Below are 25,012 nucleotides of genomic sequence, written 5' to 3'. Positions count from 1 at the left end.
TTCCAAACCACAGCCCTACCCAAGCAGAAGTTGGCAACCAGGTCTGTCCTAAACAAAGGAATGTGTACTCTGCTTAACTTGCATTTAACAAGTCATACAGAGTCAACAAGCCATACAGGGAGACAAAGGAAGCTCAAACAGGTGAGAAAAAAGCAGCAAGGAACATCCTTCCACATAGACTTTTTGTTTCCTGGTATCCAGCTAGAAATGTTTTTCAAAAGGGGGACTGAAACTATCAAAACCAGGGGCAAACATACCAAGACATCCCTTCTTTCTCTCCCTGCCCATCACATTTATAACACTTTTAGCAACAAAGGAATCATTGGTTGGATTCTGGGAGAATGGGTCCTGACCTAAGAAGTCTGGTCAGTAAGACTGCTACAGCATATGGTGAGAAATCTTTGTTTTGAATTTAACATAGTTAGGGCTCCATGACTTCTGCAGCGGCCAGTGTGGCTGACCCTAGGGCCGCCCAAGCAGCTGGCCCTGGGGACTGCCTGAGCAGCGTCCAGTGTGGCTGGCCCGGGGACTGCCTGAGCAGCGTCCAGTGTGGCTGGCCCGGGGACTGCCTGAGCAGAGGCTAGTGCAGCTGGCCCCGGAGACCAGAGCAACCGCTACTCAGCAGCCCCAGTAGCTGGTGCCACTGGCCTTGCCCCCACTAGCAGTGGGCCACCCTGAGCAGCAGTTGCCTGCCCCCCCCCAGCAGCAGCCCACCCTGAGCAACCGCTGCTCAATGGCCCCCAGCAGCTGGTGCCGCTGGCTATGGGCCCCCACAAGCAGTGCCCTCTCCCAGGGTGACTCCCCAGCAGCACCCCCACTAGATTTAGTCAGGGGTATTTATAGGATAAGTCATGGACAGGTCACAAGCCATGAATTTTTGTTTATTGCCTGTGACCTGCCCAGGACTTTTACTAAAAATACCCATCACTAAATCGCAGCCTTAAACATAGTTTGTTAAGTTAGGCACCAGTTGCATTTTATCTTTACTTTTCTTGTAATCATTTCTGACTTTTATGCCTCATTACTTGTACTCACTTAAAATCTCTCTCTTTGTAGTCAATAAACTTATTTTACTGTTTTATCTAATCCAGTGTGTTTAAACTGAAATGTTTGGGAAACTCCATTTGGAGTGTCAAGTTGTGTGCATATTATTTCTATTAAAGAAATAATGGACTTTATATAAACTTGTATTTTCCAGGAAAGGGCTGGGCACTACATGTCACACATTTCTGGAGGGAAATCTGAGACTGGAAGTTTTGTTGAGGTCACCCTGCAGGACTATGAGTCAAGGTATGGCTGGATGGCTGCAGCTCACATACAGACATAGCTGTGAGTGACTTGCATGCTGGAGGCTGTTTGTGAGCAGTCTCGGCTGGAGGCTACAGCAGCATAGCATCATAAAGGCCACCCCACATTAGAAGGTTGGGGTGACACAGCTATTCAGTCTAAATTGTACCAAGGCACATAGGTGCCGACTACTTTATAAACTCCGGGGCTGGAGCACGCACAGGGAAAAATTAGTGTGTGCTCTGCACCCACTGGCAGCCAAGCTTCCCTCCCCATCCCACCTCACCTCACCTCCGCCTCCTTCCCTGAGCGCATCGCATCCCCACTTCTCCGCCTACCTCCCAGGGCTTGTCGCCACAAAACAGCTGTTTCGCAGCATAACAAGCTCCGGGAGGGAGGGGGGTGAGCGGGAACATGGCGCACTCAGGAGAGGAGGCGAGGAAAAGGGGGGGCCATGGCAGGGATTTGGGGAAGAGGTTGGAATAGGGGCAGGGAGGGGGTGGAGTTGGGGTGGGGACTTTGGGGAAGGAGTTGGAATGGGGGAGGGGCAGGGGCAGGGGCAGGGGGTGGGGCAGGGGTGGAGGCAGATCGGGGCCGGGGCAGAGGTGGGGGCAAAGGGGGATTGGGCACCCACTGGTGCCAGCAGAAGTCGGTGCCTATGCCATGGCATATCACAGTGATGTCAGTTTATCAACAGCCTTGCATAATGACAGGTTTCAGAGAAGCAGCCGTGTTAATCTGTATTCGCAAAAAGAAAAGGAGTACTTGTGGCACCTTAGAGACTAACAAATTTATTTGACCATAAGCTTTCGCGAGCTACAGCTCACTTCATCTGATGCATTCCACTGAATGCATCCGATGAAGTGAGCTGTAGCTCACGGCTACATGGCTACGGCTATGCTCAAATAAATTTGTTAGTCTCTAAGGTGCCACAAGTACTCCTTTTCAGTTTATCAACTGTATTTCCTGCTGCATCCCAAAAAGGAATCCAAACATTTTGAGAAATAGGACGCATACCATGTCTTAAATGTTGAAATATAGCATTTGGAGGTGATACTTGTATTTCTAAAATATCAGTGTGAATAATGCTATGCAAACAAAAACAACTTTTCTTATGCCAAGATTTTTAAAACTGGGTTAAAGTTAGGCACCCAAGTCCAAGTTTAGGCACCTAAATAAATGGCCTGATTTTCAAGTGTGCTGACCATCAGGTAGTTTCCATTAAAGTCAATGGAAGCACTTTAGAAAATCAGGCCAATTATTTAGGCAGGTAATATGGATTTAGGAACCTTACATTATGCACCCAGGTTTTTGGAAATCTTGGCCAAAATATTTTTCTGAAAACTTATAAATCCAACATTTCATATTATATCAACATGATTAGAGCTGGTTGGAATATTTTTGAGAAAGTGGTTTAGTTTTGTCAAAATATGCTGTTTTGTCAAAGCCAAAACATTTCATGAAAAGCTATCGATTTTGGCAAAGTTTTCAACACAAAGGTTTCTGAGATCCAGGGAGGACTCTCCAGTCTAACAGAGAGAGAGAGAGAGAGAGAGAGAGATTCCAATTGTAAACCTGACTTTTGAAATCCAAAAATGCATGTTTCTACACAATTCTGTTTCATGAAAATGTCCAGAAGGTTTTTCTTTCTTATAGACATTAAGGCCAGAAGGGACCATCCTAATCATCTAGTCCAAGGGTTCTCAAACTGTGGGTCGGGACCTCAAAGTGGGTCACAACCCCATTTTAATGAGGTCACCAGGGCTGGTGTTATACTTGCTGGGGCCAAAGCCGAAGCCCAGGCCCCACCATCTGGGGCTTTGGCTTTCCCCCACACACACCCTAGGTGGAGGGGTTCGGGCTTTGGCTTTGCTCCACCCTTCCCCCCCCCCAACCCTGCCCCTGGGCAGCAGAGCTCGGGCATGTTCAGGCTTCGGTCCCCCCTCTTGGGGTCATGTAGTAATTTTTGTTGTCAGAAGGGGTTGCAGTGCAATGAAGTTTGAGAACCGATGATCTAGTCTGACCTCCGGCACACCACAGGCCGTAGAGCTTCACCTATTTATTCCTGTAATAGGCCTATAACCTCTGGCTGAGTTACTGCAGTCCTCAAATTTTGATTTAAAGACTTCAAGTTACAGAGAATCCACTCTAGTTCGAACCAGCAAATGGCTCACAGTCCATGCTGCAAACGTGGAAAAACCCTGGCCAATCTGACCTGGGCAACAAAACAAATTTTGAAACCTTGAGAGTTGCCATGAAAGTTGCCATGAATTGTCTTCCAGTCAGCTCTAAATATGATACAAGGCTTACCTAGTATCATAACAGGCCCCTGAGACTCAAAGACCTGGGAAGCCTTCTTTGCCTATTAAGCATACTTTTTGTAATTGCTTGTGAAATTTGCCAGACTGAGAGCTGGGGAAACTGATGTCTTGCGTTCATCCACAGAAAAGGAATGATTCAGGCAACAGAAGTGCAAACTCTTCTTCCAATATGTCTCTTCTTCAGATATGAGGTGGTTGGACTATCTATGAAGGCAATAGGATGCTTCATTCTTCATGCTCATTATGTTCTCAGTCTGGGAGATGTAGACACCTGTTCACTAGGAACTGCTCTGAGACCCCCTCATCTACTTGTGTTCCTATGATAATGACTTTATACTTCTACTGCCCTGAGGTGGATTAGAACTGGTAATCTGTACATTTCCAATCCATGAACCATCCAGGCATCTATTTTTGCCAGTATCACTAAAGAAGCACAAATAAATTAAATCACAAAAGTTTGTTTTCAGAGAAAATTTAGGCTGTTACTTGCACCCAGAGAATAAAGTTGCAGAATTCAGAATAAAAACACATGCCTACCCAACCCCGCTCAGCCAATGAATTGCCAGGATCACCAAGCACATCATCATTTTACAGGTTTGAATCTTACAAACTCCATGGAGTAGGTGTTTGAGGAAGGCAGCTTTTGCCCTTTTTACTTTCAGACTAAAGTCAGAGTGCTTACATGATCAGAATATAATATTATTTGACTGAATATAAAATCAGAAGTTGAACAGGATTTTTTTAGCACCAGAAAAAGATAAAAGTGAGTTACTGCTTTAATTGGCTTGTTGAATTAGCTCATATGAATAATAGCTCATGGTCTTTTCAAGTTCTGTGGTTTAATAAGACTCTCTTTTGCTTCTTTTTCTGATGATTTACTGGAGCAGGTTCACTCCTTCTGGCCATAAAGATGACACTGATATTCCAGACTTGAATTCTAGATTTCAAAAGGGATGCAGCCATGCAACAGAGAAAACTGTGCACATTAAAGACTGATCATAACACTGGTCATTCTGGCCACTTCTCCATGGTGGGAAGATACCATTATGATTCCATTAGGCACAGGGGGATAAAAGCAGAATTTGGAGTGAGCACCCATTGTACAGCATGGAGCACAGCTCCATGAGGGAATCATACAGAGCTGCATGCAAAGAATGTTGAGAAATGGGCACAAGGCAGTCAAAAAAAGGGCAGAACAAACACACACCACTAGGCAGGAGCCTTGTCCATTGATGCCATAGAGTTGTTACACAGACAACATGGGGCTACTGCAGGGTCAGAGCTTCACTAGCAGACATGGGATAGCTCTTTCACAGCTCCACCAACTGGGGAGATGGGATGTCTTCCCTCCCAGCCGTACGTAGATAGGACCAGCACACAGCCCACTCCTGGGCACCTAGTGCATGCAATACAGCATTCAAATTGCAATCCAAGCCTTCAGTACTTAAGGCAACTACTTTTTGCTTTTGAACAATTATTTGTCAAAATGCAATAAGCCAGCTGCTTTATTTCATCAATGCTTTGCATATACCTTTCAGGCCAATGACTCCTTGGCACAAATTGCATCCATCTGATCAAACAAATTAGAACAACTTGCTCATTTGCACAGAGATGGAATGTTTCCCCAGTAAATATAATTCAGAAATAACATAGTGCTCCAGGGTTTAAGAGAGGAGATCAATCATATTGTTACAGCTTCAACAATAAAAATGTACCTATTTCTTCCCACAGCCAGCTTCTGGAAATCTCCAAAGTCTGTGACTGAAGGAGTCCAATTTGTGTGTGACCCTCTAATGTGCAAGACAGGCCTGGGTGGAATGTGAGACTGGAGTATTATATTGCCTTCAGTGGGCTCCAAGCCTTTGAGTCAGGCCTTTAGTGCATTAAATTTAGCTAGCTCTGCCTACTCTTAGTGTTATAGACCATCATGGTCATCAGCTTTCTGCCCAGGTGACCCTCATTTGGGAGTGTATTACTGAAGGAAATGGGAAAGGAGAGAGGAGATTAAGGGACAAGAAGAATAGATAGGGAGTGCCCCGAAATGCAAAAGCTGGCACTTATGCTCTACATAGCCTCCTCCCAATTTAAATCTGTGTGAAGAGAAGGAAATCTCTATGAGGTTCCCCTCACGGAGGTTCCCCTCCATATTGTTCCACCAGGGACTAGAGTTACCTGTCATGGAACAGGCCATTGGATCCTGCCCCAATGGCTGCTGGTCCCCATGGATCGGCATGGATCCTGGGGAATCAATGGTAAACCTGTGACCTTCACAGCTGGTATTTGCCCCACACCTCACCCCATTAGAGCAGCAATACTAGGCACTCTCCTTGGCCACAGCTATCCCAATAGTACCTCCCTTAAAGGAGAATGCCTACCATGCATGAGGCTTAGCGGGAAGGTAACATAGTCCCAAGATAGTTTGTAATATTTTTCCTTGTAAACTTGGGTGATATAAAGGTCCATCCATCCCACAACCCAACCACAGGACCCTAAAGTAGTTTAACCACCATCTTCTATGGCCACTAATCAAGCGTAAGGACTCTTTACTCTTCACCAGATACTAGCATACCACCGGGAGGCAGAGTCTGCTCAGGGGCCAATCCCAGGACATGGAACGAGGTCCCATAGGAACTAAGAACCATCACAACCCTCATCACCCTTTTCTCCAAATGCAGCAGCCTTTGTCGCCTCTGCCTTCTCTAATATAAACACATAGCAAGGAGGCCATAAAAAAATTAAATTAAACAAAAACCCTCTGCTAAACCAAAACACTACACAAACAGTTCTCCTCCTGGGAAGAGGATGAGAGATAGAATGAAACACATGGGACAAATGTTAGCCAAGTTGGTTAAAGCACCACTGGAAGGTACTTTATCATGATGCGAGCAATATAAGAACCTATATAGAGCATTACACACAAAAAATGCTTTAAAAGAGCATTTTTCAGGAGTAATGTAAAGACTCTCTCTGTGGTATGGTCATATCCTGTTAAATAGAGAGATCAGATTATTATATTAGTGTATAATGTTTCTCTAAACAAAAGCTCACTGTGCTAATGAATATGATTTTGTCTCTGATATTTGCATGGCAAGGATTTGTAAACCCATTAAAACATCCCAAATAAATAAATAGTTTTTTAAAAGAGCATTGTTCAGGTTGCAAAGTCAAGCACTCAAAAGTTAGGAATAGCCAGAATTAAGGTGAACCTGAATTCAGTCTCTTTGTGTGCATTCATTATGGTACAGTCTTTAATTACACAATCACATACTATTTTTTCCCACAGGACCCACATCTTATTCGGTGCACATGATGGACAGGGCTCACTTAATGGGCAGCTACTCAATATTTTGTCTTATCCTCATTGTTCAAAATCTGGCCCTATGCTTTATTTACTGCACACTATTCAAACCCTGATCTGAAGACAGAAGTAATAATTTCCTCCTGGGTTTATCTGTGGCAGTCATCACTATAGCATTCACGTGATTCACAAACATTAATTCATTTATTTTCATAACACCCCTGTGAAAGAGGGGGGATTATTATCTCCATTTTACACATGGGGAGCTGAAGAACAGCAAAATTAAGGTAAAAAGTCTCCACCCCTTCTGGGTGCCCAATTCAAGACACCTAGAACCTGATTTTTCAGATTACTCAGCATTAGATAGCACTCTCTATCTTAAACGTATAGCATCCCTTGACTCACTTGCAGTCGTGAGATCTCAGCCTTTCTGCAAATCAGGCTCCAGGGTGTCAAGGTGGGCGTCCAAAAAATGAGGAGCACACAGCTAATGGCCACTTCTGAAAAATTTGGTGTAACTGATTTGCCTACCATAGCACAGAAACTCTGTGGCAAAGGCAGGGATAGAATCCACCTTTCTGAGGTGGCATTCAACTGCCTTAACTAGGACACCACCCTTTTCTCTTCCTGAAATCCACTGTCTCATTCACTAAACACCTTCTACTTCTTCAACAAATGCTTCAGAGTTCCACAGACAACAACAACCTTTATGACACAACCCTAATTCTACCCCAAGATGGTCCATCTGGTGCACAGAATGAAACAGGTGCAGGTTATGCTCGTGGTAGCCATACAAAAATAGAAGATTTACTTAGACCTCTATTTTGTCCTTTTCAGAAGAGTAAAAAGGACAAAAGAGCATTCCTCCTGAGCATTTACTTAAATAAAACTAAATTCCAAAGTATCTGACTAAAGCAACAAAATTTGCCCTCAGTAAAACATTGCAATCAAATTAAGAGATTAAGGACCAATCCAATACCCAGTGAAATCAGTGAGAGTCTTTCAATGGGCTTTGAATCAGGCCTTAAATGAAGAAAATGGAAATGTCATAGGCATGCTGGGGATTAAGGGTTACTTGGATAGTATCTTTGAGGATATTCTAAACTCTTTGCTTGGCCCTGAAGAAAAAAAATCCCAAAAATACTTTGTTCTATTTCACACTACTACCAGGTGTTAAACCTGAACAATAAGATTGCTGGTTTTCATTTAGAAACCAGAGTTCAAAATGGATGCTCTGAAATAGCATGAGTGCTTAGTGTGGAATCTAAAACAATAATTGCTCACTGTCCTGAAATGGAAAAGTTATTTTTCTTGCACAGAAATCATGTTTATGGAAACAGACCTACATAGTGAAAATGGCATATAATATATGTGTAGGATCAGCAAATGTGCAGTCAGTTTGAAAGTCTGCCTCACATACCACATGTAGAGACAAATATTTCATATATATAATTCTCATTTTATTGTTAAACCATCATTTCCATATATCCAGAAGAAATAAATAGTAACTGTATAAGACCGTTATTCAGCTTCCTGATGGAGTCACTCTTAACTGTATGGAGGCCACTATGTGCAACATTGGCAGTATAAAAGCTTAACATGACCCAGATTCCGTCCTGCTTTACTAGGGGTTTAACAACAAAACCTCAACATTCCAGCCTGTGACGTTAACGCCAAGCGGGACAGCTAATGGTGATACCCTTTGGGGCTGGCTTATCTAATGATTATATTTCCAAAGTCAAACTGTGATCATGGTTCACTTATAACACAGTGTTACGCATGTATTCCTATTCTTTCTCCAAGCTTAGAAATGCTGACAGCATGCACCTGAGATTTTTACCTCACTATGTTTGTTACTTGGACAGTAAGGGTTGATTTATAAGGAAAGATGAAAAGAAATTATATATGGACTTAACAACTAGCCCATTTTATTTTATTTATTTATAAAATGGATTCTTCTCTTTTCCTGGTTTTTATGCTGTATTATAGGCAGGGCTGGTAAAACAACCTATTATTAAGGTTGCCTCATACTTTCTATGATAAGACCCTGTTTCAAGTTGCTTATGACTTTAGCCAACTTAGCTGCTTTGGCTGAAATATTTTATAAAACTTCAGACTGAGGAAGACACCTAGCTTGAAAAATTTCAGCCCAAATGTTTCGGCCATTTCTGAGAACAAGTCTGGGGAGAAAAACACATTGTTTTGCTCACCTTAAACAATTCTGGCATCCTTTACTTATTTTGAAAATCTCTATCACCCCCATGCTTTGGAAGAGGAACATGAAATAGGCACGGGGTGGTCTTTGTGTCATGACTGTGAAAATCTGCCCAAATTTGGTCAAGTTATAAACCTTTGAGAAATCAAAGTTCATACTTGGTCAATACTTAGATTTTAGTATCTAAATTCCCCCAAGATTCCATCTGCAAAGGGCATGCTCCAGCCTGGGGCTAAAGGGGTGAAGTTGGACTTTCTCTGTAATTACAGCTCCAGGCTGCTGTGGGCTGTGTCAGGGCCAGGCACCTGAACTGACAGCAGGGACTTGTCTCTTCTGTGTTCTCAGTGACCTCCCCCACTCCGCTGGGGGCAGGCGGCAAAACAAATCGAATGAGGAGCTTGAGTGAACGGGGAGTGTGACATTCTGCTCAGGACACCCAGAACTGTAAGCCATTGTGTTACCCCTCTACCTCGGCAAGTGAAAGCTTTGGTGCTGCTACACTGTCACTCCCTGACACTCCAGCTTATCTGCCTTGCCAGAAAACACCTCAAGACTCTGCCAGTCTAAACCTTGCCTTGCAGGTGAACAATCAGACATCTCTCTGCAGTGTCCAGTCCCTCTCACTGGACACTCACAGATATTATTAAGTTTGCTGCCTCCAAAGAGAGAGAGCACACACCAGACTGCTTGTCTAGCTGAGGACTCACACTTATTTCAATATAACAGCACTGAGAGTAAGTTCATTAACAAAGAACAGAGATGTAAGTGATACTAAGCAAGAGAAAAAGTGACAGGTATGGTTATAAACAAAACAAAGAAACATGCTTTCTAGTGCCTAAAACTTAATATGAGCAAGTTACAATCTTTGGCTAAGCAAGTCTCTTACCTACATCAAGTTACTGTCATTTCTAGACCTCAGGGCCAGAGGATCCAACTTTCACAGTATCAGAGGGTGCTGTAACTTATGTCCCCAAGGTGACAGATAAGTCTTTATGTTACCCAAAGTCTATTGTGTCTTCCTCAAGAGCCAGGAAGACTTCCTGAGGTGCAGATTCTGATCCCCTTTGAGCAACCTTAGCTCTTTCCTCCATTGCCTGTTAGCTTGATTGTTTTGTTTTCCTTATATGTAACTGTGTTTCCATTGTCTTCTGTTTGTAATCAAGCCAGTTAGACAGGGGAATCAACATTCCTGTGTCTAGGGAAGGCTCAATGTATGCACTGCCTCCTAAACTTATTTTAAGACCGTATTTCCAGCACACGCACATATAACTCTTTGTGCATCATTTACATCATTCAATGATTTTCAGGACCAGTATGTCACCAGTTTACATATGATACCTTACAAGACGTCATTTAGATACATATTATGACAACCATGTGTTGACAGTAGTGAGTGTGTCAGGCCTGATATGAGCAACAGTATAGTGGGCCAGTGTGCATTGAGAGGGTCACAAAGAGAACTGGGACTGGCTGGACACAGAAACTGGGAACAAGGAGCTGCGTCCCAGGGAATAGCTGGACAATGAGACTAAGACTGGAAGTGAAGGAGAAAGAGGAACTTGCCAGACAAGGATACTGGGATTAGGATGAGAATCCTAAGGAGTGGAGACTGGGACTGGCTAGGTGAAGAGAATATGACTAGGACAAGGAGCCATGGATGGGGAAGAGACAGGACTGGGACAGGTTGTGGGGAGCAGGGCAGAAGGTATCAAGCATGGGGGCAATAGGCAGAGGAGTCTGTGCCCACTAGAACATACTCCTTTTCGGAGCCTAGAATGGAACTCGAGATTCCTGCATGTCGCCATTCTTCTGGTATCAGCAGATATCTGTGAAACCACTGGCAAGGTATCCCAACCCTCTCTATCACCGGTCCATATAGTGGATGACAAACTACTACTCTTATCAGTTACTCCATTACCTCAAGTGGCAGAGGTCTGTGCAGTGGACCTAAAGGTTCCAGCCCGGCAGATGCCCCAGGTATCAGTGGGTATCAGTATGATGCCACATGATGGAATTTCTGGTTTTTTTCAGTTTTATTTTTTTTAAAAGATAGGAAAATACATATAAAAACAACAACAAAAGAACATTATTAAGATTACAAAATCAAGCACTCAAAAGTCAGGAAATGCCAGAATGCAGATTGCCTGTGTGACCTTGTTTTTGGAGAGAGCAAATTGATCAGCAGAGTACCTTACAGGTCTGGCCACTTCACGTCATCTCTCTTCTAGGTCTAACTGAGTTGAGTTTGTTGAGCTAAGTGGTAATGTAGGTTTCTGTAACAGCTTTGTTTTTGTTTTTTTATTTTTAACAGGAATGGGTCATTAGCCCACTCCCACCCCTACCAGGAGGACCAGTGGACTGCCTTTGGTCTGGCTCCTACACTTTGACATGTCTGGTATGCATGGTCCTAATATTTATACTCCAGTAAGCACAGCTCTCAGGGTCATGACAGCACACAAGCTTTCCCACCATATAAAGGCACAGTCCATGGGGAAGGATAAATGAATGAATTTGCTCTCTTCTAAATCCATAACTAAAATTGATATGTGGAATGTGCAGACACTACATAGGTCTGGTAAAATGACCCAAGTAACAAAAGAAATGGACAGATATAAACCAGATACACTAGGCCAACATGAAGTAAGATGAGTAACAACAGGACAAATAATTTTGTCAGCTGGACACATCCTATTATACTCTGGGCTAATAAATGCCAGTGATATACATAGAAATGGTGTGGGCACAGCTAAAATTTGATAGGATGGGCACCAGTTTTGGAATGGATTATAATGGCATGATTTACATCCAAGTTCCAGAAAGTGTCCATTATTCAGTGCTATGCTCTAACAAATCAATCTCACCAAGAGGAAAAAGAAAACTATGAACAGCTACAGAGAGTAGTAGACAAAGTCCCAAAAAGGGATGTCCTCCTATTAACTGCAGACATGAATTCTCAAGTATGAAGCAATCGCACTGGCAGGGAAATAATTATGGGGAAGCAAGGCCTCAGTAAAATGAATGAAAATGGTGAAATGTTTACTGATTTTTGTGGAATCAATGACCTAGTCATTGGAGGAACAATTTTCCCTCACCATACTATTCACCAGATAACTTGGAGGTCACCAGATCACAGAACCAAATTGATTGTGTTGCAATTTGGCACAAATGGAGAAGAACTTTAGAGAATGTAAGTAGCAGAAATGGGGCAGACGTGGGAATGGCCTATGAATTAGTGGTAACTTAAGTGAGAATAAAAATAAGAACAAAAAAGAGAGCTGAACAACAGAGATGCCCACGTTAGATTATCATCAAGCTAAAACAGATGACAACACAACAAGAGTTTAGAATTGAACAAACAGATACTAGGCACTTGAAGATGTAGAAAACGGACCAGTAGAAGGCAAACGGAAATGTGGAAAGGAAACTTGCATCAAAACCTGCAAAGTGGTGGTTCAGAAAAAAACACCACAATGAACGGTTGTTTGAACACTGCCGAAAATAGAAGATGTAAAACTAACTCTGTCCAGAACAAGAACAGTGATCTGAGGAGGATTATGCCACAAAGAACAAGAAGATCAAAAAAGTGAAAGGAAAGACAAACAAGATTCTATAGACAAAATGGCAGCATGTGCACAGAGTTCTGCAGCACAAAATGACATGAAGACACTATACAACATCGCTAGACAGTTGTCAGAAAAAGAACAAACACAAGTCCATTACAATGAGGGTAATTGAACAGCAAAGACAACAGAACAAATAAATATATGAAGTAGTATTTAAGTCAGCTACTGAGCCAGTGGACAATGCTCCAGACATAGAGGAAAAAGAATATCTGGATGTTGAATTAGGACCTATCACTAGAGTAGAAGTAGAGAGGGCAGTCAAGTTGTTAAAAAGTGGAACAGCACCAGGTCCAGACCAAATACCAATGAAGGACTTTAAGGCAGACTCAAACAACATTGTAGGCATTTTGGTAGGCCTCTTACAAAAGTTATGGGAAAAAGAAACTACTAAATGAGTGGGGAAATGGTCATATAGTGAAACTGCCAGACAAAGAAGACTAAAGAGACATGGTGGGTGAGGTAATATCTTTTATTGGACCAACTTATGTTGGTGAGATAGACAAGCAGTCAGTGAAAAAATTGGGAAGTCAATTGCTGTCCATCCCAAGTAAAATACTTATATTCTTTATCCTAGACAAACTAAAGAAAGCAGCAGATTGAAGGCTACAACAAGAACAGGCAGAGTTCAGATCGGAGAAATCACGTATAGATCTAATAGTAACCCTAAGTGTCATCATAGAACTGTCAATCAAATTTTAATCACCACTGTACATGAATCTCATAGATTTCCAAAAAGCCTTTCACACAGTGACTAGAACAGTCTTATTAGAGAGGTGGGTGAGATAATATATTTTATTAGACCAACTATAGTGTGTCTCTAGTATCCTGGGACCAACACAGCTAGAAGAACACTGCAAAGAACAGTCTTCTGGAAGTTGCTACACCACTGTGGAATCCCCCAGAAATGTATGAATATTATTCAAAGCATCTATGAAAATATAACATGCCAAGTAATACATAACAGTGAACTGACTAAGCCATTCAAAGAACCTACTGGCATCAGAAAAGGATGTCTTAAGTCACCCATAAATTCCTACTAGTAATGGATTGGGCAATGAGAAAGACCACACAACAGCCATATACAATGGACTTCCACACAAAAGCTAGATGATCTCAACTTTTCAGACAACATGAACCAGCTGTCCCATACCCATAGAGATATGCAAGATAAAACAAATGATCTCCAGAACTAGGTACAGTTAGCAGGGTTGAAAATCAACACTGAAAAAACTAAAACCATGAGAATCAACACACAATGAGAAACATCAATAACACTTTCTGGAATTGGCATAGAAAAGCTCCAACACTTCCTATATCTTGGCAGCATCGTAACCAAAACAAGTGAAACAGTCAAAGACAGTGAGTCAGAACGCTGAAAGTCAGACATGTCTTTGCAACCCTACAGCCAATTTGGAGAAACAGAAACCTTGTTCTCCAAACTAAACTTTGAATATGTAACACCATTGTAAAGTTAGTCTTACTATACGGTACTGAAACTTGGAGATTTATAAATACTTTATTATCCAAACTCCATTTTATTTTTTAATAAACAGCTGCTTTAAAGAAATCCTCAGCATCAGGTGGCCAGAAAATTACCAATAAAAAGCTTTGGTGGAGGATGAAATAAAAACACATAGGACAGGAAATTTTGGAATATAAATGGAGATGGCTAGGACACACATGCAGGAAAGAATTGAATGATATAACAAGCCAGGTGTTGGACTGGAATCCCTGAGAGTCAGGGGGAGACCCCTTTAGAAAGCAATAGTTTATGTGAAGAACTAATCCCATGAGAAAAGAAAGAAATCATGGCTGTGTTACAAAGCTAAAAAAAGCGGGGGGGGGGGTTGTTTAACAAACCTGGTCTAACTCAAGAGCTCCCCTGAAAGTGGAAGCTATTTTGAATGGGCCTGTTCCTAAAACATGTCCAACCTCTCACAGGTTTCATAGCAAATTTTTGCGTGGTTTCAGTGACATTATCATTTCTATCGGCAGTCTATGTCAGAAAACAAAACCAGAAAAAGAGTTTTGGTCAGATGCCTGTCAAAAGGGTGATGACAGAGTGAAGCAAATTTCAAACTCTCAGAATTATTTTATGTGCTAACGAAAATCCTTTTTACATTTTGTATCAAATTATTTAGTACCCTGTATCTATGCAAACTAAAACGTTAATTGTCCTTCAATTGAACATAATGGGTAAAGGAAAATTGAAATCAGTAATGGAATGTGTGTAACCTTTTAACCCTGCTTTTTACTCTGACTTTACTAATATAGTCCAAGTGTCCAGGGAAAAGACCCCTCCAACTAATGAAAAATATCTATACATGTATGTTATAAACAAAACTAGGTGATTGACAAGGGATACTTATTACTGCAGATGGGTTCTGTAAAGGATGAAATAATAACCCATTGAAAGATGTTTTAACTCATTAAGAACTGTCAGTTGCCACAGATGTTAGTAATAAAGACCAGATTAGAGATTCCTTTTTGCTTATCAATCAAGTAAACTGAGGACTACAAAAGAAATTCTATTATTAATTAGGAAAACAGAACACTTGGTAAAATTGATCGTGGAAAAGTATTTTTCCCTCCAAAAAGGAGTTTCTTCAAGAAAAGATATATGGGAATTGGAAAAGGTACAGAAATGGGCAACAAAAATTATTAGGGTCTGGAACAGCTTCCATATGAGGAGAATTAATAAGACTGGGACTTTTCAGCTTGGAAAAGAGACAACTAAGGGGGGATATGCTAGAGGTCTCTGAAATCATGACTTGTGTGGAAAAAGTAAATCAGGAAGTGTTATTTACTCCTTCTCATAACACAAGAACTAGGGGTCACCAAATGAAATTAATAGGCAGCAGGTTGAAAACAAACAAAAGGGAGTATTTCTTCACAAAAAGCACAGTCAACTTGTGGAACTCTTTGCCAGAAGTTGTTGTGAAGGCCAAGACTATAACAGAGTTCAAAAAGAACTAGATAAGTTCATGAAGGGTAGGTCCATCAATGGCTATTAGCCAGAATGGGCAGGGATGCAAAACCATGCTCTGAAGTGTCCTTAGTCTCTGTTTGCCAGAAGCTGGGAATGGGCAACGGGATGGATCACTTCATGATTACCTGTTCTATTTATTCCCTCTGAAGCAGTTGGCATTGGCCACTGTCAGAAGACAGGATACTGGGCTAGATGGACCATTGGTCTGACCCAGTATGGTCATTCTTATGTTCTTATATTCTTTGTCTCATGCCCTATAAAAGGACAGGAAAGTTTGTAAATTATTTTGGGGTGTGCAGGCTTCCAGCATCCTGCCAGTTACAGAGAAGAGATACAGATCCCAGCTCTTTACCTTACACAAAGGGTGATAATGTAGCTATTCTTTCTGTACTCTGTATAGTGCTATATTACTCTCTGATTGACAATCTTTGATTAAATAATTCTATTCAAGTTTGTTATTTGACAATCTCAAATCATTATTAAATTCAAACAAGTTACAACACTGAGACAAATCGAAATTGAAAAGCACATCAAGTCAGGAAGGAATTTCTCTACTTTGATCAACAATGAGTCACCCTGTACTGAGAAGGAAAAAAGGAAAAAGCCAGCAGACTCGGAATTGACTTTGTTTTTAATCCAGAAGTTGGGAGGCAGTCTTGAGACAGGAGGTTACCATGAATGCTGGATCCCTCCTATCACGAAGGGGTGTGCTGTGATACTGATTAAGGCAATAGGTATCTCTTATTAGAAAAGGGATTTCATCTAATATGAAAGTGTAATGGTTGTGCTTTATGGGGTTTTTTTGTGTAACTTGTATGTGTTTGCTTTCCTTACTATTTCGTCTTTGAATCTCTGTTTTTTTCTCTATTAAATACACTTTTTTGTTTATTTTTATCCCACAGAGATCTGTAGTGTGCAAACTATGTGGAGTGTATATGCCAAAATAAGCTGCTTTTACATCTCTGGGGATGATGAACTGGAAGGGTCCGAGCGTCTGTTAATCAAGAACTCAAGGAGGCTGTATTTGGGGAGACTCAGAATGGCCAGGTCTGTTGGTGTTACCCTGCAAGGTGTAACTAGGCTGATGAGAACCAGGGTGAGATCCTATGCTTGCAGGCAGGTTACTGGTGTTGGGGAATTGAACCACAACTGCACAGCATTAAGGCCTCCAATGTAACAGGGCAGGTGGTGACAGAACCCTTTACTGGTCTGGGTGGACCCCAACACATTACACAGACAAAGGAGAACATGGAAACACACAACTGAAGCAGAACTGAAAGCCATTAAAATGATATGGGAAGAAGCTAAGACTACAGCAAGAGACCAACAAAGATGGTAGGCAGTAATGAAGGCTCTATGTTCTGTATGGAATAGAGTCATAAATCAAGTAAAGTGCTATCTTGTGTGTACACATTATGATACAGTTTTTAAATACATGATCACACACTGTTTTTTCCACAGGACCCCTGCCTCATTCAGTGCTCTGGGGAGGAATCAGGGTTGTGTACTGAAGGAAACTGTTGTCTATAGGACCTCTGCCTCATTTGCTGCAGAAATTGGAAGAGTGAATAAGGCGATTGCAGGAAGAGAAAGGACAGTTTCATGATTAAAGCAGTTGAATGCTGACCTGGAGAATTGGATTCTATTCCCCCCCCCCCGCCGCCACCGAGATCCTATGTGATGCTGGGCAAGTCACTTAAACCATACTTTTCAGACATAATCACTACTTGTATGTTTTTAATTTTCTAGATGCCTCACTTGAGGTGCTGGGGTCCGATCTGTAGAAGTGCTGAGTACTCATAGCTGCAAATGAAGTCAATGAGAGTTGCGCTTTGAACATATAAAGTGCTATATAATGTTAAGTATTCTGAAAAATCAGGACCTAGACATCTCAAATTGTGTGTCCAAAATTAGTGGATACTTTTGACCTTAATCTTTCTGTGCCTTAGTTAAATTAGGGATAACACTCCTCCCCCTTACCTCACAGAGGTGTTGTGAAAATAAATTCAGTATGAAGTAAGTGATGAGTGCCAAAGAAAAGCCCATGAGAAAATTATTAATTCTGTCCTCAGAATAGGTTTGAATGGTCTGCAGCAAATAAAGCATGGGGCCACACATGGGGAGAAAACACAGACATCATAGATGGAATTGGTCCATGGTTTTATGTGGCATCAATAAGTAATCCATATATTGCAGCCATAGAGCAATGTGGTGATGACGACAGCATGGTAAACATCAATTTCTGTTTGCAGTTTGACACCCTGCTTGTTCCAGAGACAACACTGAAGGTTTCCAAAGGCATCGCTGGCTGCACCAATGTGCTTCATATTGTCATTGTCAAACACTGCATCTTGAGAAATGACACTGCCTAGGTAGCAAAACTTGTCAACAATCTTGAGTGGTTTATTATTAATGGTCACAACTGGAGTAGTTGCACTACTTCCTGTCTTCTTTAGTCTGATCATTAAGCCAAAATGTTTTGCTGCACACTCAAAGCAGTCAGTGAATGTCCCTGAGGTTATGGGCCAATAAAGCACAATCATCAGCAAACAGTAATTCGCTAATAACTGTCTTCATAACTCTTGTCATCACATGCTGATGATGCAGCCTCAAGACATCTTCATCCATACAATACTGCATATAAATGCTACAGTCTGAATGCATCGATTAGAACAGCTGCAACACGATGCTAAATAGTGCCGGAGCAAGAACACAGCCTTGTTGGTGAGAGAAAAGGGAACTGAGAAGCAGCCTTGGTCAAGGACACAAACCTGTGATAATTAATTAATAATAATGTTCTGAAATCAGGTAGATATAAAAACCATGAAGAGAGAATTATTGGTTGGGGTTGTCAAAGGGCTTGGAAGTGGCCAAAGGTAAATTTAAAATGTTTTAAATGAGGCCTAATAGATTTTCTACTAATGATGCCTATTAGGCTGTATAAACGTCTTCCAAAAGTAAGTAGTGGGAGTCCCAGATCTGGAGTTATTTAAACTAGGTGAGGAAACTCTGAAGAATATACCACAGGGAATCACCAAGCGCTGGCAGGACAATGGACAGGATGCCCTAATATAAATCCCTTCCATTTCTTAGCACTTCTCTAGCACCAATATTCTTTAAAGTGCTGTGTAAACATCTACCCGCTCAACACCACCCAGAGGCACAATTACTATTAGGGGAAACTGAAGAAAGAGGTTCAAAGACTTGGCCAAGGTCACAGAAGAACCATGCCTTCACAGCCCATGCCTCTCCAGCCATTTGGAGGTAATTAAGAATGACAATGTGCATTCGGAAATCAAGATGCAGGCATGGTTTCCAACAACACACTCATATGAGCTTTAGAAATCCACATCCTTTGGCCCACATCTGAGAGAAACTTCCCCTAACAGAGAAGGATGAGCTTGGCTTTGCTAGGAAAATCCCATTTTCCTCTAAAATGCATGTTGAACTCACCATAAAAGGGCTTTGGATCCGAAATGATATATGGAGTGTCCGATCACTACTCCCCAGCGATAATTGTCCTGTCAAGTGCTAGAGGTGACATTGATTGTCATGTAATTTCTTGGGCCAGTTTCTGGGCAAAGAAATCTCTCTAAGGCCCAGTGCCCATCCCCCTGTCCTCTGGGGAGAGCCAGCTTTTCTTCACATGCCTGAGAGCACAATAAGGGGACCTGCTATTCTGCAACATGTATTGGCTCAGAAATAGAAAGGGGGAGAAAAAGCTTCCCCGATTTGGCTCAGGTCTCCTCATCTATCCCTGCCAGGGGTGGGGGGCGGGAGGCAGGGGAGCGGCAGGGGCTGGCTCTGAGCTCTCTCGCTCTGTCTCCCCTGATGGTGGCCGGAGAAGAAAAGACACCAGCAGCCCCACCCTCGGACAGGCGCCGGAGTGTCCGTGATTCCGCCCCTTCGGGCAGCCCGCATAGCTAACCATCGGAGGCACGACTCAGCGCCTCCTTTGCAAATCACACTGGGGGGCTCGCTCTCTTCTGGGAGTGGCGCGGGGGGAAGCTTTGGGGTGCGGATGGCCCAGGGGCAGCAGACAGGGTTCCCCCGGGTGTGTCAATTGCAACCTGGAATCACTGCGCTGGGGTGGGAGGGGGCTGTCTGGAAGGGAAAGCAGCTTCCAAGCGGCACGGTAACAAGCCAGCTGCAATCGGAAGATCGCTGCTGTCCTTGGCAGGGGGACTGCAAGAAAAAGCCTCCGCCCGAAGCCCAGACACTGGCAGCTCCTCTGAGGAGCCATTAACCTTCCGCTTTCCCCTTACAAACGACAACTCCCCTCCCCCCTGCTCTGCTTGGTGACCCGGCTGCTCTGCTTAAAAACAAAACCAAAAACCCTCTTCTGGGAATGGGAAAGGGCAAGGCTATTGCAAAACGGAAGCGGAGCTTGTTTTCGGATTCGGTGCAGAGAGCCCAGGGGTTGCTGGGTGCAGGGGATTCGGTGCAGAGAGCCAGGGACAGTTCATTAGAGTCAGGGTGCATCAGGGCAATGCAGCCCCCAGCCCTTCCACCCCAGCTGAGCGTTGGAGACAACCCCCCCGGGCTCCCTGCTGCAGCCAGAGAGCTGAGAGCGGCTGGATGCCCTGGCTGGGGGGCGGGAGTAGGTTGCAGGCTTATCCCAGCACGCGTGTGACCTAGGGGGTGCCTAGCTATTGCTTATTAATTATAATTATATTTATTATTAATTATTATTATTATTATAAAATGACAGTAGGAAGAAGCAAATCCAGATTTATCCAGGCCCTGTATTCAGCATCCGCTGCTCTGGGACTGTCCCCGCTGTGGTGACACCGGCCCTTTCAGGGCAGGAGCAACTAACCAGTGTGGGGATCTGCAGAGCGCCCTGCCTTTCCTCCCTCCCCGTTTGATACAGCGGGCCTGAACTGCGCTGTTCTAGCTGTGTCTGTAATATGGGGGGGGGAGGTTGCGAGGGGCTATTCCACAGTCCTTTCGAGGCCAAGGGAAGTTTCAGCACCCAGGAGAGTTCCAGCCGCCTTCCTGGGAAAGGGGTTTCTATAGGAAACAGCTCGTTGATGACCCAGATGAAGGCCTCGAAGAATACAAAATAAGCCCCTGCAGACTGGAACTAGACACGGCTGCATTAGTACTGCGCGGGGGACCTGCCCTGTGGGAAGCTAAAGCGGGAGTGTCTGGCTTTCTGGCTAGGTCCCTCCATGAGTTTCCACAGCTCAAGACAGCGCCCTTCCCCTAACTCCAGCCTCCCAGCCCCTCCGTAGGCGCAGCAACCCCAGGCAGACCCATCCCAGCTTCTCCTCATCCCAGCAGCACCCCCAATTTCACTCACTACCCGCCCCCCACCAATCCTCCCCACCTCCCAAGACCGCCACCCTGCCTTCTAAATTCCTCAACCCACCTCATAAGGGAAAAGATGGTCCTCTGACCCAAATCTTTGCACTCACAAAGGATGGTTGGCCCTGGGAGCCTGGGGACCGTTTTCCTACCATGTGTGTGGCTGAGTGGTCTTGGGTCGGGCACGCTGGGAAATAAGCTCTTCACCACATCCCAGCAAGCCACCTCATCTTCCCACCATCAGTAGGCTAATAGACTAAAACTGTCTTGACAGCTCACCTCAAACAGCCCTGACGCTGCAATATGTCCACACTGAGGAGTTTATGTACAACCCACACCCTTCAGCCTGTATTTCTCCGCCTGTGGGAGGTTTCCTCTCCCGCAGCCTACTTCCAGGCTTCTTGCTTTCATTAACAAAAACCAACCACCCTGCAGATCGAAACTGACAAACGCGAGGACAAGGGGGAAAGTGGCCACAGCGTCACCTCACCCTATGAGCCCCGCTTTCAGAGGGGATGCTGCATTTCTTAGCATAATCAGCCGCACTGGATAATGACACGGGACTATTGTCCAGCACAAGGAACACCACTAAACTGTGGCAAATGTGATAGTGAACGGGACATCTGGAGGAAGGAGAAGAATACTGTTGGCCCAAGCACGTTCTGGAACCCCATCATCGCAATGGAGAGAGAGAGAGAGACCTTGGAATGGCCCCATGGTCCTTCCTCCCCAAAATTCGTTACCCCGACTAGAAATTTTCCAGATGCCTACATCTATGTGTGCCAGTGATGTAATACTTACCACTGTTATTTTCTGATGCTGGGTAGAGCTGAGGATACATAAATACAGTAAAGGATGATGGGACAACCTATCCATCACCTAATCCCATACCATACTTTGTTCATTGCCTATACCTGGACAGTGACTTTCTCCCAACTAGAACATATATTAGGGTTACACCATATTTCCATCCATAGCTTCAGGTCACTGCCCAGATTTCTCTTACATTGTTTCCAGACACGTCACTGGCTTTCCCCTGAATACAATGAAGGAAAACGTTTTCCCCTTCGATTCTTTCTTTTTCTCCCTCTCCCTTGCCCACAAAACAGGTTTTTCTTCATCATGTTCCAAAACTGATAAATACCTTATAAATTCTCAAATCCCAGGAAATCCCCTTTCAGGTGATGTTTTTGAGCATTCACTCATATTCCACACTCTTCTCCCAGGCAGGTCAGGTTACCCACATTTCCATTGTTGTTTTGATGGTACGTCAAAGAGGTGGCTAGTGCGATAATGAAATAATAATAATTTTCACATTGAGACAGCTTTGCATTTTCTACAGCACTTTGCAAACATTAATTAGTATCCCTGCCATCCTGTAGGTTTTACCACTGAATGCGTAATTGATGGATGAGCCTGGGAAACATAAAATAAATATTGAAAAGCAAGAACTTGCAGGACAAGCATTTGTGTGTGTTGCAACAGCCAATATACAGTAATGCAATGTACAGAGGTAAAATCATGTAAACTACTATGTTATTGCTGAAACGGCTCAGAGAACCTTTGAATTATTTCTCCCTTTGTCATATCAGTGTTCAATTGTGTTAAAAATGCATGTGTGCCTATTTTCCAGGTAGCAACAGGAGAGCTTTCAACCCCAATAGGCTTTTCATGTAAGACATAAAACATTTGACATGGACTGTACTATTAAAACTAAAGAAAAGGGGGGGAGAGGCATTCAAGGACTGATTTCCATTTCAAACTCCATTCTAGCACTTTGTACTCCAGCACCGTTGGTGGATCAATATTTAATGCTTGGAGATTCTAGCTCCGCAGGAGTCATGTCAGGGGACCTCTAGAGCCAATCTGCTTGGGTAGAGGAGTGATAATTATTCATGGGCTCCTGCCTCTTGCTCCTTCTCTTGCACAGCCCCACGCTGCTGACTCAGTGCCTTATTCAGTCTTCTCTCTCCCTCTCCACTGCTGTAGCTGGACCCCTTTGCCTTCACAGCTTCTGAGAATCTGCACATCCATCCCACCATGGCTAAAACAGCAATGGGTAAGAAATCGTATCTCTTTTTCTTCAGCCAATGCAACAGCCGCTATATCCTAGGACCACCGGCTGTCCTGGGCGCTCCCTTAAGAGGCCTTAATGTTTAGAAAAAGCCAAGACAATGTTAACTCTTTTTGTTTAGTTTTTTAAGATCAAAAAGCAGGGAGGAGGGTTGGGAGCCCGGGGTTCTTTGGAAGTCTTAGCCTGAGATCTGATGGCAGATTGCTCTGGGGTGATTAAGGCAAATAAGTTGAACACTCATTTCCAGGAGATACATTTGGTTTTAAAGGGAGTTTTTGTGAGTGGCACCAAAAAAAGTGCCCTTACCTATTCTGAAATATAGTATGTGTGTGTTTTTTATAACGCCCCTTATCGCCAGGTCTCAAGATATCGCTCGCTCTTCATTTCAGCTATTTCTTAGCGATGATCTGTTAAAAGCAAAACACTTGCACGATGAAACTGACCAGTTTCGTGGCTGAAAATGAAAGACACCTTCATCTCCCCAGCGACGGGATTTAGAGGGAGCCTTTTCTCTTTTGCTAATTCGATGCATAACCCGATCGCCTTGCAAAGAACAGGGTCCGCCCTTTGTTTTAAAGGGGGGGGGGTGACATTGGGTTTCTTTGTGTAACGCTCTGCGCCGCTCCTCCCGGAGTTCCTGAGGAGAGGGCACCTGCAGAGCCCAGCCCCACAGACTCCAGCTGCCCAGCACAATGCAGGCAGACAGACCCCACCCATACGGCTGCTGCAGCTGTCTCCTCCCGAGCACGCCCAGGGAGCCCTCGCCCAGCCGACAGTCACCTCCCCGGTCCCCGTAGACATTGCGAAGTGGGGCGGAGGGAGGGATATCAACGCAAAGGCTGAGTGCACAAACCCAAACTGCTTTGGAAAGAGCCCACCTCGTTCCTGCTCCAAAGCCTGGGATCTTGTACCCCTGCAGTCTGACTGCACACACAAAAAGTAGGTCATTGGATAATAAAGGGTATCCTCCTACCGGGATTTTTTTTTCTAGGTAACGCAGCAGCTTCTCTCCCCACCCCCGTCCTGTTTTGTCGGGAGTGCCACGCTTATTTATTTATTTACTTACTTTGTCCCACTAGAGCCAAGGCAAACTGTATGTGTGGACTCGGCAGCCCCGCCCCATCCATCCCCCTCATTCTGGGTGCGGGTGTAGTTAGCGTGCGTGGCTTTGCCTAATCTCTGGTTCTGTTTGATACCTGAGAAGCAAGAAGGCGAGATGTCCGATGATCGCAGGGGCTCGGAGCCACGATTGCGGTTTTGTTTAACCTTCTGGGGAATCGCCACTCTCTAGGGCTAAAATTCAGAGGCACACGCAGGACATCCTCCCCCGACTCCTTTTGTTTCACTGACTGCGGTTAACTGCTTTGTGGTGCGAATGGGTGGAAACCGAGGTCGCAGTGGAGGGAGTGGAAAGGAGCGAAATGCATTAGCCACCAGACCAGTCTTTTAAAGGATCTCCCTATCATCAAATTCCTTTCTGCTTCCTTTGGAAAGGGGGAAAATGTGGGTGATGCCTTAGAAATCAAAGTGTTTCAAAATATTTCCCTATCAAACTCCCCCCACGCTCACAACAGCCACCCAGAATAAGGAAAGCAAGGTTTAAATGCCATTATCTGGTTCTCAGAAAGAAACTAAACCCAGGTCCTCACTACTGAATCTCTGTGGCAATAATAATCCTGTTTCATTCTTGATCATTTGTCCAAAGTTAACATGAATCCTCCTGACACTAGCTCTGCATGTAAAAACAACACTGGGATTCTCTTTCTTTGATCTGAGAAATAATCCCTGTGGGTGGAAACCATTCTAACCTGGCATTGTCACCTGTAGGGAAAAGGCATGAGACAGCTGTATATGCAAACAGACGGAGACACAAGCTGTGGGAGTCTGGCCAGCTC

The 25,012-nt window shown here is 43.7% G+C and overlaps 1 protein-coding gene and 1 long non-coding RNA gene across 2 annotated transcripts in view; one reads left to right on the top strand and one right to left on the bottom strand.

Moving 5' to 3' along the window:
• Nucleotides 1-21,351, bottom strand: part of LOC125630996 (uncharacterized) — a 49,319-nt gene extending 27,968 nt beyond the window's left edge. Inside the window, exon 1 of the long non-coding RNA XR_007354858.2 lies at nucleotides 21,108-21,351. This is a non-coding gene — a long non-coding RNA (uncharacterized LOC125630996). The remainder of the gene's footprint in view (nucleotides 1-21,107) is intronic.
• Nucleotides 21,352-22,869: 1,518 nt separating this feature from the next.
• Nucleotides 22,870-25,012, top strand: part of STMN2 (stathmin 2) — a 54,038-nt gene continuing 51,895 nt past the window's right edge. The window contains 1 exon segment of the mRNA XM_048841021.2: nucleotides 22,870-23,102. Coding sequence (XP_048696978.2) covers nucleotides 23,084-23,102 — 19 coding nt within the window. The 5' untranslated portion in view covers nucleotides 22,870-23,083.

The sequence above is a fragment of the Caretta caretta genome, chromosome 2 (assembly GCF_965140235.1).
Source record: "Caretta caretta isolate rCarCar2 chromosome 2, rCarCar1.hap1, whole genome shotgun sequence".
Taxonomy (NCBI): domain Eukaryota; kingdom Metazoa; phylum Chordata; order Testudines; family Cheloniidae; genus Caretta; species Caretta caretta.
The sequence above is the reverse complement of the archived record's forward strand: the minus strand, read 5'-3'. Positions and strand labels throughout refer to the sequence as shown.